At 46.0% G+C, this 17,240-nt stretch overlaps 1 protein-coding gene across 4 annotated transcripts in view; it reads right to left on the bottom strand.

Annotated features, from left to right (window-relative positions):
- The window catches only part of LOC110491516 (rho GTPase-activating protein 44), a 77,995-nt gene that overhangs the window by 14,244 nt on the left and 46,511 nt on the right, over nt 1-17,240 (bottom strand). For all 4 annotated transcript variants that reach the window (XM_036946390.1, XM_036946391.1, XM_036946393.1 and 1 more), the window contains exons 2-11: nt 7,289-7,328; nt 4,925-5,044; nt 4,736-4,812; nt 4,317-4,428; nt 3,990-4,066; nt 3,422-3,533; nt 3,241-3,309; nt 2,455-2,536; nt 1,833-1,960; nt 1,626-1,737 (exon numbers count right to left, since the gene is read on the bottom strand). In XM_036946390.1, coding sequence (XP_036802285.1) covers nt 1,626-1,737; nt 1,833-1,960; nt 2,455-2,536; nt 3,241-3,309; nt 3,422-3,533; nt 3,990-4,066; nt 4,317-4,428; nt 4,736-4,812; nt 4,925-5,044; nt 7,289-7,328 — 929 coding nt within the window. The remainder of the gene's footprint in view (nt 1-1,625; nt 1,738-1,832; nt 1,961-2,454; nt 2,537-3,240; nt 3,310-3,421; nt 3,534-3,989; nt 4,067-4,316; nt 4,429-4,735; nt 4,813-4,924; nt 5,045-7,288; nt 7,329-17,240) is intronic.

Raw genomic sequence — 17,240 nt, 5'->3', positions numbered from 1 at the left:
ATGGAAGACATACAAGTCCACTGATAATCTCCTTCGATCTGGGGCTCCACGCAAGATCTCACCCCGTGGGGTCAATATGATCACAAGAACGGTAAGCAAAAATCCCAGAACCACACGGGGGGACCTAGTGAATGACCTGCAGAGAGCTGGGACCAAAGTAACAAAGCCTACCATCAGTAACACACTACGCCGCCAGGGACTCAAATCCTGCAGTGCCAGACGTGTCCCCCTGCTTAAGCCAGTACATGTCCAGGCCCGTCTGAAGTTTGCTAGAGAGCATTTGGATGATCCAGAAGAAGATTGGGAGAATGTCATATGGTCAGATGAAACCAAAATATAACTTTTTGGTAAAAACTCAAATCGTCGTGTTTGGAGGACAAAGAATGCTGAGTTGCATCCAAAGAACACCATACCTACTGTGAAGCATGGGGGTGGAAACATCATGCTTTGGGGCTGTTTTTCTGCAAAGGGACCAGGACGACTGATCCGTGTAAAGGAAAGAATTAATGGGGCCATGTATCGTGAGATTTTGAGTGAAAACCTCCTTCCATCAGCAAGGGCATTGAAGATGAAACGTGGCTGGGTCTTTCAGCATGACAATGATCCCAAACACACCGCCCGGGCAACGAAGGAGTGGCTTCGTAAGAAGCATTTCAAGGTCCTGGAGTGGCCTAGCCAGTCTCCAGATCTCAACCCCATAGAAAATCTTTGGAGGGAGTTGAAAGTCCGTGTTGCCCAGCAACAGCCCCAAAACATCACTGCTCTAGAGGAGATCTGCATGAAGGAATGGGCCAAAATACCAGCAACAGTGTGTGAAAACCTTGTGAAGACTTACAGAAAACGTTTGACCTCTGTCATTGCCAACAAATGTATATAACAAAGTATTGAGATAAACTTTTGTTATTGACCAAATACTTATTTTCCACCATAATTTGCAAATAAATTCATTAAAAGTCCTACAATGTGATTTTCTGGATTTTTTTTCTCATTTTGTCTGTCATAGTTGAAGTGTACCTATGATGAAAATTACAGGCCTCTCTCATCTTTTTAAGTTGGAGAACTTGCACAATTGGTGGCTGACTAAATACTTTTTTGCCCCACTGTATGTGTGCAGGCACGCCTGTGTGTGTATCTATTTGCACTACTAGATAATCACATTCAACGCGGAGCAGTTTGAATCCCTCCAGGGAGCATCTTTAATTAGCTGTGTTGACTTGATTCTGATGTGTTTGGACTGGGTGACGTGAATCCACCTTGACACTACTCTAACCTCAGGAGAGGGTCGCAAATTAGCTTTCCTTTTGGTGCAGGCTCTGCGTATCAGCCTGTTCAGCATGGAATCATTAGACATAAACATGGAAGAGAATTCAGAGATAATTATTTTCCAAGGCTCACTCAGGTTTCTATTCACATGCTCGTATATTCAGATTCTGGCACAGCCAGGATCATAACAAGGCTATGTATTAGACCTAAGTTGTTCGTAGGTTGACAGGGAGCCCTTGATAACCCAAACAGACTAGGGGAAGGTTTCCGGGCGATCTCCGTGACCATATCAGTTGGCATGGTAACAGGTGCAGAGTGATAGGGAGAGGGGTGTTGGGGGGGGGGTTGGGTTGCCAATTCACCTGCGATGGCGTGAGGGTCTACAGAATACTCCTGAACGTCCATCACCCCACAGTCGAGAGACGCCTTGAGCTTCTTCAGTTTGGACGCAGACGGCGCTACTCTGAACAGGCCCTGGAATGGGACAGGAACACCCGGATGTTAGGCTAATCAGTACGTTGGCACTTGGGAACGGGAAAACATAGCGATAGGGTGGAATACACACCGACCTCTTCCTGCATGCCACACTCCAGCAGCATGGTGACACAGGCTTCAATAGGAAAGGCAATGTCCCGTCCGCTGAGGGCTAGGTGCTCCTCTAAGGGTTTCCCATAGCACGGCTTCTCCACCCAGGTCTCTGTCAACCCCGACACACACACACACACACACAGCACCAAGGTTACACAGTCAGCAGGTTAATCAGGTTATTACTAAGGCATGACATTACCTCAAATACACTAGAGCCTCTGTGCAGCCCATGTTGACTTTAACTTACTTGATATACGCCCTTGGTTCCTATAATGATGGATATGTCAAAAGGAAACTAATAGCATACAGTAACTATGAATATCAGGGTTGGGTTCAGTTCCATTTCAACTACAGCAATTCAGGGAGTTAATAGAAATTCCGTTCATGAATTGAAACGTCTTCACTTCATAAATAAAAAATAATTTAAAAAATAATCTTCAGAACTGACTGAATTGAAATGGAATTGACCCAAACCCTGATGAATATATTAAAAGATGTGCACAATGCTCCTACTGCAGTGTTGAAGTTGGAAAGAGATGGTATAATACTGCATGTGTGTAATAATGAGTGAGGGCTGGGTGGGCGCTGGGCAGACAGACTCACCCTGGTGGGCTTTAATCTGAGGCAGAATATTCTGGAGGAGCTCTAACGACTTCCTGTGGTACTGTGCCTGCACCTCTATCAACTAGAGACAGAGAGAGATGGCGAGGGAGAGGGAGGGAGAGAGAGAGAGAGAGAGAGAGAGAGAGAGAGAGAGAGAGAGAGAGAGAGAGATAGGGAGAGAGAGATGGAGAGAGAGATGGAGAGGAAGAGAGGAGAGAGAGAGAGAGAGAGAGAGAGAGAGAGAGAGAGAGAGAGAGAGGAGAGAGGAGAGAGAGAGAGAGAGGAGAGAGAGAGAGAGAGAGAGAGAGAGAGAGAGAGAGAGAGAGGAGAGAGAGAGAGAGAGAGAGAGAGAGAGGGAGGGAGAGGGAGAGGGAGGGAGAGAGAGAAAGAGAGAGAGAGAGAGAGAGAGGAGAGAGAGAGGAGAGAGATAGCGAGAGAGAGAGAGAGAGAGGAGAGAGAGATGGAGAGAGAGAGAGAGAGAGAGAGAGAGAGAGAGAGATTGAGAGAGAGAGAGGAGAGAGAGAGGAGAGAGAGATGGAGAGGGAGAGAGAGAGAGAGGAGAGAGAGAGGAGAGAGAGATGGAGAGGGAGAGAGAGAGAGAGAGAGAGATAGATTGAGAGCGAGAGAAAGAAAAAGAGAGGGAGAGAGAGAGAGAGATGGAGAGAGAGGAGAGAGAGATGGAGAGGGAGAGAAAGAAAAAGAGAGGGAGAGAGATTAGTGTATGTTCAAGCTGTACTTCAATGAAGACATACAGTGGTGAGGGTGAATAGAGATTAGAGTACTTACTGCCTGAAAGTAGCTTGCATAGTCGATTTCTTTGGCCACAAAATTGTACATGTCTGCTGATAATTGATCCTGGAAAAATACAAAAGCTTAACTTCAGAAAACAAACAGAGATTTCAGAGAAAACATCTTGAGGCAAGTGAGAAAGAGGACGTGAGCGAGAAAAAAGGAGATGTAGACTGACTCGACAGATCTCCATTCGATTGGCTGCCTCTTCCATCTCTTCCCTGAGGTGCTCGCCCTTGGCCCCTGGCTGCACGTTGCTGGACATACCCGATTTGGAGGACTGGTGGAACCTGATGGATGGAGGGAGAAACGGGGGGGGGGTTTAACATCCTATGCAAACATATAGACCTGCTGTGTCCCAATTATCTATCCTTATGTCCTAAGTGTGTACTTGTTGACTTCTGTGTCCGTCCGTCTGTCTGTCCGTCCGTCTGTCTGTCTGTCTGTCTGTCTGTCCGTCTGTCTGTCTGTCCGTCTGTCTGTCTGCCTTCCTCTCTCTCACTCTCTATCCTCCCCACTTGTCCATGGTAGAGGTGGAGAATGTAGCCATGCCTAGATCCTCACTGTACAGTACGGGCAATCCAACAATGACATTCGCGTGAAACGCTGTAACGAGATCCGTTCACAGGGAGTTGAGTTTCTTCCTGTCTGGACACACAGCAAAATCACGCACCATTTTCACACACACAGAGACACCTTGAAACGCACACACACAGACTCAGGCAGTGTCAGTGAGCAGCTCTTACCTTGTGCGTGCCGAATCCATGTCCAGAACCAGTTTTGCTAATTGTTTCCTTTGTTTCTGGATGTTGGGGATTTCCACCTGAGGGAAATCACATCACAATAAAACAAAGACCCTTTACTCTGGTTTGTTCTGTAGTGTGAGAGATTGGACGGAGACAGACACTGCAATGTCAGAGGCGCTTTACTTGCCTGTTAAACTGATCATCATTTTATCAATTACAATAATTCTGTTCTCCAGCTTGTGCAATAGCTTTGCAGGTGTGGTAAATTTGAGGTGGTGTACTCTCTCTGACCGTGGTAAAGATCATGGTTGCTCTGGTCTACTGTACCTCGGCTAGTTCGTACAGGGGGTCCACCACGTCTCTGTCAATGGTGAACTCAAACAGGATGAGCTCTTGAGCCATCTTCTCCTGTGTCTCGCCACACAGTTTTAGCATCTTCCTGCAACCGGCCAATGAGAGGCCAGAGAAAGCGGCGCATAGCCAATCAGAACTCAAACCAGAACAAGCCCTTGTGTCACTTCAAATCATTACCGTATGTACTATCATAATAATGCATAAAAAGTGTCATATGCTATTGAAATGAGCTGATGGCTGATTGTTTACACTGCTGTCGATCATGGATCATCACTCTTTAATACATCCTGTGACAGATGTGGCAGATGATCAATCGGTAATTAAGGAGATTACTGTGTGTGTGCGTGTGCGTGGATTACTGTTTGTGTGTGAGTGTGCGTGCGCGTCCTCACCCCAAAAGTGAGTCGTCGCCCAACACTGCAGCTCCCTCCACCAGGCATTGCGCTAGCGTTGTAAGGGGCAACTTTTTCTACACAAGAAATAGAACAAGAGAACATGTAACACTCCCCTGGAAATGTATCATCTCAATGTCAGCATTACAAGAAGGAACAGGGAAAATACAGGCAGACAGACAGACTCACCGAGGGCGATCTGACAGACCTTTTCTCCACATCCACCCCCTGTTGGCCCTGCAGACAGGCAGTCAGCTTCTTGTGGGTGCTGTGGGACACCTGTTTGACCAGCTCCAGCCGCTTCTCCACCTGATGGACAGACCGAAGGACAGGGCTCACTGATTTGGGTTTCTCTCTTCATACACACGGACACCCAAACACATACACACACACACACACACACACACACACACACACACACACACACAGATAATCTGAATGCAGTAAGTGCATCCTGTAAGTTTTCTCTTTAACAGTTAAGTGTTCCCTACACTCATCAGAAACCAATCCAGTGGAACCGATGTCGCCTCCATTGATGATTTCATTAATCTAAAGGTATTACACAGATGTAGGATCGTAATTTGAGACAGTTTGCTACAGCAAGACAATAATCCTGCAGCAACAGGAAATGTGAATTATAATGTGGATGATAATTAATGTACATTTTTGTAAGAGTTTATATATTTTTCGTAAGGGAACATCAATTCTGAAATTTCAAGGTGGAAATTACAAACTTTTTAAATCTCAAATACACTACACATTTCAAATGTAAAATCCTGCAACAGGGTGATCAAATTTAGATCCTACATCTGTAGCCTGTAGTCTGGCTCACTCAGTAAATCAGAGGGGAGGTTCAGCCTTTGTCTCTAATTAAAGAGGTTCCATTTTGGAGCTGATTAACTTTGCCTTCGGTAATTCGACACCGATTTCACACAAAACATACTCTGTTTTAGGGTTAGAGTTTCACATTCAGAAAATAGGTATGTACAGTGCATCCGGAAAGTATCCAGACCCCTTCCCTTTTTCCACATTTTGTTACATTACAGCCTTATTCTAAAATGTATTAAATTAATTTGTTTCCTCATCAATCTACACACAATACCCCATAACAACAAAGTGAAAACAGGTTTTTAAATATTTAAGAAAAAAACGTATTTACATAGGTATTGAGACCATTTGCTACGAGACTCGAAATTGAGCTCAGGTGCATCCTGTTTCCATTGATCACCCTTGATATGTTTCTACAACTTGATTGGGGTCCACCTGTGGTAAATTAAATTGATTGGACATGATTTGGAAAGCCACACACCTGTCGATATAAGGTCCCACAGCTGATAGTGCATGTCAGGGGAAAAAAATATCCTAGAGCTCCGAGACAGGATTGTGTCGAGGCACAGATCTGGGGAAGGGTACCAAAACGGTTCTGCAGCATTGAAGGTCCCCAAAGAACACAGTGGCCTCCATCATTCTTAAATGGAAGAAGTTTGGAACCACCAAGACTTCCAGAGCTGGCCGCCTGGCCAAACTGAGCAATCGGGGGAGAAGGGCCTTGGTCAGGGAGGTGACCAAGAACACGATGGTCACACTGACAGAGCTCCAGTATTCCTCTGTGGAGATGGGAGAACATTCCAGAAGGACAACCATTTCTGCAGCACTCCACCAATCAGGCCTTTATGGTAGAGCGGCCAGACCGAAGACACTCCTCAGTAAAAGGCACATGACAGCCCGCTTGGAGTTTTCCAAAGGGCGCCTAAAGGACTCTCAGACCATAAGAAACAAGATTATCTGGTCTGATGAAACCAAGATTGAACTCTTTGGCCTCAATGCCAAGCGTCACGTCTGGCACCATCTCTACTGTGAAGCATGGTGGTGGCAGCATCATGCTGTGGGGATATTTTTCAGCGACAGGAACTGGGAGACTGGTCAGGATCGAGGGAAAGATAAACGGAGTAAAGTACAGAGAGATCCTTGATACTCCAGAGAGCTCAGGACCTCAGACTGGGGGTGAAGGTTCACCTTCCAACAGGACAACAACCCTAAGCACACAGCCAAGACAACGCAGTAGTGGTTTCGGGACAAGTTTCTGAATGTCCTTGAGTAGCCCAGCCAGAGCCCAGACTTGAACCCGATTGAACATCTCTGGAGAGACCTGAAAATAGCTGTGCAGTGACGCTCCCCATCCAATCTGACAGAGCTTGAGAGGATCTGCAGAGAAGAATGGGAGAAACTCCCAAAATACAGGTGTGCCAAGCTTATAGCGTCATGCCCAAGAAGACTCGAGGCTGTAATCGCTGCCAAAGGTGCTTCAACATAGTCCTGAGTAGGGTAGTAGGGTCTGAATAGTTATAAGGCTGCAACCTAACAAAATGTGGAAAAGGTCAAGGGGTTTGAAGACTTTCCGAAAGCACTGTAGAAATACTTGCAGTTCACAGACACATAACAAACAGGCATATTCTGTAGGCCTATATTAGGCCTTTATAAGTGCACACACACACACACACACACACACACACACACACACACACACTAACAAAACCTCCCTTTGACTCTTACCTGTAGCAGGTCTTCACTTAATACTTCAGTTTTTTCAGCTCTGCAGTGAAGAAGAAGAGGAAATGCGATTAGGGTGGAGTGGGGAATTAGGGGATACATTCTCTAACAAGTTACCGTGGGAATGGGAAATGTATGCACATACCGCTGAATCAACGTTATTACATCACAGAGCGCAGTTCCATGCGGATGACTCATTTCCCTGATGATGCCTTGAGCTAACCATGTAACAGGAATGTTTACTTTACTGTTCTCAGAGTGCTGAGAGAGAGAAAACATAACGTTCTTCTGAGTAACAACTACTTGGCTGCCTTATAGACCAAACAAGGCCCAGCTCTTTTTGGGACGCTTATGGTGTGTAGCGAATCACCCACTCCCTCATCGCTCAACGTCACAGAATATTGCTCAATACTGTACAACAAACATTGGTTTTCTGTAACTTCTTTTTAGCCATGTTGTCATTTTGTCAGTTACTTTTGGATAATGGAGAATGATTCTGCTTTAGATCATCACTAAGGTGAACAAACTCACTCATGAGAACTCACTCATGGTCATAACCGCATTTTCCAGAAAATATGCTGCATCACCTTCATCTTTGAGTCACGTAAGTAGGAACACATGGGTTTCTCATGGGTTTCTTTCCATTATGCTTTGAAACAGTGTTTACTGTGGGTCATAAATCATTGCTACTTCTCCGTGTTCTGTTTCTCCATCTTCCCTTCTAAGAAGCATTGCAGGAGGCCTTGGAGAACTGCTGAGTCATTTGGCTGTCTCTATTGTGGGATCTTTCTGCCTGGTCTCATCTATGCTTGTCGGTGCCATGGCAAAAAGATGCAGATTTGCTAGGGGACCCGTGTGTGCCCTGATGGAGCAAGGGGGTTTGGGTGGCTTTGATCTGGTAGGGGACCCGTGTGTGTTCTGTTGGAACATGGAGGGTTGGGGTGGGTTTGATCTTGTAGGGGATCCGTGTGTGTCCTGTTGGAACATGAGGGTTGGGGTGGGTTTGATCTGGTAGGGGACCCGTGTGTGTTCTGTTGGAACATGGGGGTTGGGGTGGGTTTGATCTGGTAGGGGATCCGTGTGTGTTCTGTTGGAACATGGGGGTTGGGGTGTGTTTGATCTGGTAGGGGATCCGTGTGTGTTCTGTTGGAACATGGGCGTTGGGGTGGGTTTGATCTGGTAGGGGATCCGTGTGTGTTCTGTTGGAACATGGAGGGTTGGGGTGGGTTTGATCTGGTAGGGGATCCGTGTGTGTTCTGTTGGAACATGGAGGGTTGGGGTGGGTTTGATCTGGTAGGGGATCCGTGTGTGTTCTGTTGGAACATGGAGGGTTGGGGTGGGTTTGATCTGGTAGGGGATCCGTGTGTGTTCTGTTGGAACATGGGGGTTTGGGTGGGTTTGATCTGGTAGGGGATCTGTGTGTGTTTTGCCCTCTACTTGTTCTGTCTGTATTATCTGTGTAATAAAAAAAGCCAAATGAAACAACTTTTGAGAAATAAAAAAATGACATGTTTGTACACACATGGTGTACACACTCAATCACTCACTCACTCACTCACTAACTCCCTCAAGGAAAAAAAACGTGTTTTTTAAAACTGTGCTTAAAACTGTGCTTAAGGGAAGGTGTGGACAAGGCACTTCCATTGCCTGATATTACCCTCACTGTCTACACATAAGCACCTGCAGCGGGTCAGACAGGTAGCGGGATGGCAGAGGAGGCTTATGGGTGGAGATATAGGAGGACAGGCTCATCAATGGAACAGTACCAAACACATCAAACATATGGAAACTAGAAACACGTTTTTTTATTTTTTTTTATTTTGTTTTTATACCTTTATTTAACTAGGCAAGTCAGTGAAGAACACATTCTTATTTTCAATGACGGCCTACGAACGGTGGGTTACCTGCCTCATTCAGTGGCAGAATGACAGATTTTCACTTTGTCAGCTCTGGGGACCCAATCTTGCAACCTTACAGTTAACTAGTCCAACGCAATAACGACCTGCCTCTCTCTCGTGGCACTCCAAGAGGAGACTGCCTGTTACGCGAATGCAGTAAGCCAAGGTAAGTTGCTAGCTAGCATTAATGGCTAGCTAGTTAGCACGTGCTAATAGCGTTTCAAACGAGGAGAGGTACGGAAGCTATACTGTTACACTGGCAATACTAAAGTGCCTATAAGAACATCCTATAGTCAAAGGTTAATGAAATACAAATGGTATAGAGGGAAATAGTCCTATAATTCCTATAATAACTACAACCTAAAACTTCTTACCTGGGAATATTGAAGACTCATGTTAAAAGGAACCACCAGCTTTCATATGTTCTCATGTTCTGAGCAAGGAACTGAAACGTTAGCTTTCTTACATAGCACATATTGCACTTTTACTTTCTTCTCCAACACTTTGTTTTTGCATTATTTAATGCAAAATTGATTTTATTGATGTATTATATTAAGTTAAAATAAGTGTTCATTCAGTATTGTTGTAATTGTCATTATTACAAAAATCGTCCGATTAATCGGTATCGGCTTTTTTGGTCCTCCGATAATCGGTATCGGCTTTGAAAAATCATAATCGGTCGACCTCTAATGGAAACCACATGTTTGACATTTCATTTATGCCATTCCAGCCATTACAACAAACCTGTCCTCCTATAGCTCATACCACCAGCCCCCTCTGCGGGACAGACAGGTTGTAGGACAGGTCAGCTCATTGCTAGGAAATGAGAGCCACTTGAGTCCATCTAGTTTGGATCTTTACCACTGCTTACTCCTGTCCACAACAGTGTAGCAGCAGAGTCCTCTGGAACATGAAAGACTAGTAACACTAGTAACATGGCAGTAGTGTTGGTCTTACAGATATCATTCAGGTAAAGACTAAACAATACCAAATCACAGTTCACTCTAGTTCACGAACCCAGACCTCTTCCAATAAGCACTCCACCCTCACTCAAACAAACAGACCTATCCCTTATTTATTATAGTCTTACTAAGCATTGCTTTTCATTCTCTTCTACATGTCCCCAGAGTGGGGGACGAAACATGAGCACACTGACTGGTTTAGGGCAATGATAGAAACGAGAGATTGACTCTCTAGAGGAAGTAAAAGTCGTAACAAGGTTTCCGTAGGTGAACCTGCGGAAGGATCATTAACGGGTTGCCAGCCGCCGGCATGGGGCTGAGCTCCAGAAACCAAACTCTGCTGTGGGTTGGGTAGGGTAGGGGGCTTACGCCTCCTGCATCTCCCTTCTCTCGGCGTGGGTGTCATCGGTCCTAGCCCGGTTCCCCGCATGTCCTTTTTGCCTGGGTTGCGCCCGACTGGCTCCACCCCCTTTCCCCGTGAGCCACGGCCACATGACGCACCTATGGGCGGGTGAGTCGGCCACCTACCAAAGGGGGCTGGGGGTGTCCGGTGAACCGGGACTTGAAATTGAATTGAATTGAGAGAGCGTCAGCGACACGGGAAGGGGGAAGGGACAAGAATGAGACCTGACTGTCAGGTCCTTTCACTATCTCACACCTATTCCCTCACTTCCACCCCCTCTCACACCTCCTCTATCTCGCTCTCTCTATCCGTGTCCTGACAGGAATAGAACCAAATAGGAGAGAACAGGCAGAGAGAGAAAGGGCCCTGTATGTCTGCGGACGGAGCAGTTGCAGCTCATAATGAGGGTAATGCAGACAAGCCAAGCATAGATCTAGAGCTGATGGATGGGACAACTGCTCAGACTCCTAGTCAGTATCCAGTTCTTTTTGCTCACCTAAGGCAGCGGTTCTATATCTCAGGCTGTTTCTATTCTCGGCTCGCGAAGCCCAGTGTATTGATCTAGGTGATGAATAACAGGAGTGGCTGGAGTGGAGACTTATTTTTTCCATCTTCAGCAGCCTCTCTGTGCTGAGAGTAGCAGTGTGTGGTTCCCTGTGTCTTCTGCTGTAGCTACTGCAGTAAACACTTCAGCACTTAGCAAATTTAGCTGAGCATTAGTGGGGGAAGGTGTGTAGGGGTGGGGTGTGCATGTGAATGTGTGTGTGTGTGTGTGCGAAGATTACATTACAGTACAGTGGTTAACAGTATTACAGTATTCTCCATTTGTAAACAATCATGTCAATAATTTTTGTACTTCTTCCTGGATGTAAACCTGAGGGTATAACAGTTACCAAATGTATACGGCTGTGGCGTGCCCCTCTATTCTTGGATTCAAATCCTGAGCCATTAGCAGGACTGGAGAGAACTGTGAATGAGATTTACTCCAGCATTTGAATTCTCCCATGAGGCAATGACTCACTCATACAAACACAGGCGTGGTTCAATGAACGGATTACGAATCAGTAAATTCTTGCGACTGGGCACATTGGAACACTCTCTCTCTCTCTCTCTCTCTCTCTCGTGCGCGTGCGCACACACACACACACACACACACACACACACACACACTGAAAGTAATTTCCCAGGCCGGGTCTGAGGCTGGTCTGACCGTCTGCCTGGCTCGACTGTATGATCGATCACAGCTACGAAGAGAGAACACCTGCTACAGCCTCCAGAGACTGAGACCAGACACACAGACACACACTAATTTCTCGTCCTCTCTTTTTAGAGGCTGCATGATGAATGAAGGGCTAGACTAGAGAAATGCCATGAAGCAGCAGATGTCACACTCTCTCACAAATTTGAAATGACAACAGAGCGAGTATGGCCTATTTTACATTTTACATGCCTTGCGCATATAAAGAAATGTTGGTTGTTTGAACTGTTATGCCATCAATAACCACCAGGAGGCATGGTTCCATGACATGTCACACCAGTCCCGACAGTAGGCATATGACTTGGAGTTGACATGACATGACCTCCTCCTCATCCAATGAACCAGTAGGCTACATGACATAAAGAATGCGTATCAATGGAATGAAGATAACATATTTATCATTGCAAACGCCTATGAAGTTCTTTCAACCCATATTACCACACCCTGCACAGAGGATGTACAATTGCAGCCAAATATATTGGCACCCTTGTACTTTTCTTAAATAGTTCCCTATTTCTTCTGAAATAAGTTGAAAAAAACAACAACATTTGGATCACCACACCTTGCAATTGGATTTTCAACATTAGAGAACAAATGTCATCGTTGTGAACTTAAGTTTAAGTTTAAAAATAATTATTTAGAAAATAAAGACAAATGGCATGGACAAAATTATTGGCACCTCAGAGCAAGTACTTGGTGGCACAGCCTTTGGCCAAGATAAATGCCGTCAATGGGTTTGCTGCTCCTTTCTACTAGCAATTTGCCCCACTAATTCTTCAATGTTTAAGAGATTCAACTGCTGTTTTCAGCTCTTGCCATAGGTTATGGATGGGATTCAGATCTGGACTCTTTGCTAACCACTCCAGAACAGTCCAGCATTTCTTCTTGAATCATTCCAGGCTTCTTTTGATGTGTGTTTGGGTTGTTGTCCTGCTGGAAGTCCCACAACTTTCAACAGAGACCGGGTTGAACATTGCACTCCAAAACACCTCGATAATCTTCGGATTTCATGATGTCTTGCACACATTCAAGGCCCCCAGTACCAGAGACAGCGTAGCAACCCCACATCATTATTGAACATCCCCATGTTTGATTGCAGGAGGGGATGTCCTTTTCTTTAAATGGTTCATTTGGTCTCTGGTAAGCATAGGATGACCCCACTGCTGAAGGAGACACAACAAAGCCTGATTGAACTTCTAAAAATAAAACGAAACAAACCTAAATTCAGGGGAAAATTTTCTGTAGACCAATGAAACAAAATGAGAGCTCTTTGGCAAAACAGATCATCGCTGTGTTTCTGATGACCAAATGAAGAATTTAATGAAACGAACACCCTCCCTACAATCAAAGATGGGGGAGATTTGATCATGCTTTGGGGTTGATTTGCTGTCTCTGGTACTGAATGCTCTGGACCTGAATGCTCTGGCACTGAATGTGTGCAAGACATCATGAAATCAGCAGATATTGTTTTGAAGTCCAATGTTCAACCCAGTGTCCAAAAACGGGCTCTCCATTGAAGGTTGTTGGTGTTCCAGCAGGACAACAATCCCAAACACACATCAAAAAAAGCCCTCAAGAATGGTTCAAGAAGAGATGCTGAACTGTTCTGGAGTGGCCAGATCTGAATTACATACAAAACCAAAGGCGAGATCTGAAAACAGCAGTTGGTGGAGGGTACCCCTACAACATTGATTCATTTAGAGCAGTTAGCTGCTTAAAGGTGGGCCACATTGCCAGTAGAAAGTTGCAGCAAGCTCATTGTTACAAGAAGACTATGTCTGCAGTTTTCTTGGCTGTTCAACCAAGTACTAGCTCAGGGGTGGCAATACTTTTGTCCATGCTAGTTGTCTTTATTTTCTAAGTACAATTGTAAACCTAAGTTCACAAAAAATGAAATTGGTTCTCTAATTCTGACAATCCAATTACAAGGTGTGGTGACCAGAAATCATTACTTTCAGTCTACAAGCAAACGACTGCATATGAGAAATAGGAGTTGAGTTATCCCGACACACATGAACCCTCTCTCAGGCTCTGCAGCATCCGCTGTGTGATGTGAGGTTAAGCTTTTGTTACAGTGAATGCCTGATGAGGCTCTCTGCCAGTCAGAAGCCATTTCCCATCTAATGTTTCTAACAGACAGATCATGCAACACACACACACAAAGACTCACAGAGGAAAATAAAACAAGGCTAACATTTCCTTCTGTAGGCCAAACACTACTTGAAATGTGTTAAGAAAATAGACATAACTCTAGCTAGCAGACAGTACATGCACACACTCACACAGCACAGAGGGATAGAGAGGCTGAGAAATGCAACACCGCCTCCTCAGAGCAGCAGATCCCACATGGCAGCTGCTGTGCTATCATCTGAGCTCTAGCTCTCTCTGTAGACATGTTTTTAATTCCCCAGCACATATTTAGCCAGCCAACACACACACACACACACACACACACACACACACATCTCCTTAATGAGTGTTACAGTACCAACACTTCTGCTACAGATACAACCAGAGACAGAGGTTGGGTAGATTACATATGGAAGTAGCCAGTAACTTAGGCTAATATAACTATTTCATTTGTAAGAATATCAGGACTGTATTCTTTAGAGTTCGTCAACAAGAAAAAGAGAGTCAGCCTAGTCTTGGCCATATAGGCTTATGTACTGGTCCTTTTTCTCTGCATGCTGCACAGTTACAGTGCTGCCTCGGGGCGTCAGTCAGCTAGATCTGCATGCTGCACAGTTACAGTGCTGCCTCGGGCGTCAGTCTGCTAGATCTGCATACTGCACAGTTACAGTGCTGCCTCGGGGCGTCAGTCACCTAGATCTGCATACTGCACAGTTACAGTGCTGCCTCGGGGCGTCAGTCAGCTAGATCTGCATACTGCACAGTTACAGTGCTGCCTCGGGTCGTCAGTCAGCTAGATCTGCATACTGCACAGTTACAGTGCTGCCTCGGGGCGTCAGTCAGCTAGATCTGCATACTGCACAGTTACAGTGCTGCCTCGGGTCGTCAGTCGGCTAGATCTGCATACTGCACAGTTACAGTTCTGCCTCGGGGCGTCAGTCAGCTAGATCTGCATACTGCACAGTTACAGTGCTGCCTCAGGGCGTCAGTCAGCTAGATCTGCATACTGCACAGTCACAGTGCTGCCTCAGGGCGTCAGTCAGCTAGATCTGCATACTGTACGTTACAGCAGTCAGGGACTAGCAGCAAACACTGAACACTGCAGCAATTTCTGACATCACTGCTGGAATTCCCTATGGAAGAGAGAGAGAGAGAGAGAGAGGCACCCTAACCAACTCCTGGCATGGGTCCCTGTCCCTCCTCCATTCCTCGTCTAGGCTGTGGACCAGCCAATTTAAATGGCCCTTCACACACACACACACACACACACACACACACTTCAAATACTTTATTTTGAATCCACCGACCAAATTGACATTAAAAACGGATCCAAACATTTCAAAGGTCCCTGTATGCATGGCACTAAAGGGCACATAAAGCAACTCCTTCTCCAAACAGTTAGGCTGCCCATGACAGCTGAAACAGAGCAGTACCTACACAACTGCTTTGCCCTAGTTTTTGTCAGGCCCGCAATCTGGAGGCCAGGCACTGCAAGCCTGTGTATGTGGCCGAGACTGCTAAATATCAGCACTACCAGCCTGCACCTCCACCCCAGGCTGTCCAATCCTGCCACGAGGGGCTGGTATTTAAGAAGCTTGTCGGCAAAGGCCTGCTCCATGTAGCCGTCAAATGAGCAGCCCACTTCCAAAATGAGCACCTCCCCTGGCCTGCCCCCAAAACAACAACATCAGGGCGTATTTGGCACATAGGAAAACACATCATCATCAACATCAAACCAGCTTCCTCTTACACAAGAATGTTTATGGATGTGTGCTGTTGGTGAGATGACCTGTCTCACCTTGCTGGCTATCACTTTGACAAGGCCGTTATGTCTAGCAATGTACACATTCTTGTATGAACAGCAACCATTCACAACATGGGCAACCATTACATTTGACCCATGCAGAATACAAAATGGGTCATGGTTTGCAGACTACCAGAGTGCTAGGTTATATTTTGTTGGTGGAACCTCGCCAATGGCAGAATTCTGGTACTGGAATGGGAGACAGAATGGTCAGCACAATCCAGAGCAATAGGTTTCCCCTGCAGCCTCAGTTTTCAGCTGCATCCGTCTGATACCAAGGAGTGTTGTCCTCGATGTAGGATGAGATGTTCCAACATGGATGACAGAAGCCTACACAACAACACAGGGGTCTGCCACAGTCAGCTAGATCTGCATATCAGTCCGTGTCCATTTGAGCTCCACTTCAGTGCAGTTGCACAGGCCGTTGAGGTCCGGCCAGTCTGACCAGACTCCAAAGCCCGCAGCACGCCCCAATTTCCCATTGGCCTCCCTGGCCCAGGAAGTTGTCCTCAGTGTCCGTGGCCAGTGGGGCCTTCCTCCTCCGTAGGTCCAGAATGAGGGAGCCTCTGGCTAACCCCTTAACTGCCACATCGTCACTGTTGAGCATGTTCAACAGGTGAGTCAGTCTGGTAGCAGTGTAAATCCACACAACATTCGGGATGCCCAAACCCCCCCTCTCTCTGGCTCAGGAAGACAACGTCACGTGTGGTGCGGTGTGTTGAAGCAGAGCCACTTTCTCACCACCTGCACAGTTTTGTTATTCATCTCCCCCAGAACCTTCTGTGGGAGAGGCACACTTGCAAGCAGATGTTGAATCTTTGCTAGCGCCACCTCTCTCACAGCCTCTAGCTTCATGACCATAGGCAGAGGGGACATGTCAATCATTTCAAGCCTGGTTGGATACTCATGGACAAGCTCCTCAACTTGTCCCCCCCCCCCCCCCAGTCACCAGCAACATTAAACTTATGTTACATTAGCAACAAACATACACACACACACACACACGCACACACAATGTCTACTCTCACCAAAGGATTCATTAACCTGCCTTATACTTCAACTCAATCAGCCCCTCCATCCAGACATACACCTCTCACTATCTGAAACCTGAGTGTCAACATGGACACAATCAAGGACCAAGGACTGTCCTATCATTGGCTACTGTGGCTAAAGACTAATGATCCTAATGATGCTGTAAGTTAGCCGTTTGTGCAGTGCATCCCTATGGGAGGATGCTAAAAGCTAAATAGCATCTCTTAGTTAACTAACTAAAGCTTGCTAGCGTGATGTCGGGATCCCATCAAAATCACTAGTTAAATGCATCGCTTTCCTGAGCATTATTAGGGACCTGTCAGCTATGAATGGGTGCTAAATCCCTTATTAACGCTGTTAAGTGCCGGCAGCGCTACGGCAGTACGGTATGTGGGAGGGAGATCAAGCCTGGTTGTCTGTATTGCTATAAACTCTATAAGCAGATAAGCACTATGGTGGGATTTATGG

The sequence above is a fragment of the Oncorhynchus mykiss genome, chromosome 16 (assembly GCF_013265735.2).
Source record: "Oncorhynchus mykiss isolate Arlee chromosome 16, USDA_OmykA_1.1, whole genome shotgun sequence".
NCBI classification, from domain to species: Eukaryota; Metazoa; Chordata; class Actinopteri; order Salmoniformes; family Salmonidae; genus Oncorhynchus; species Oncorhynchus mykiss.
This window is presented reverse-complemented; position numbering and strand designations above follow the sequence as displayed.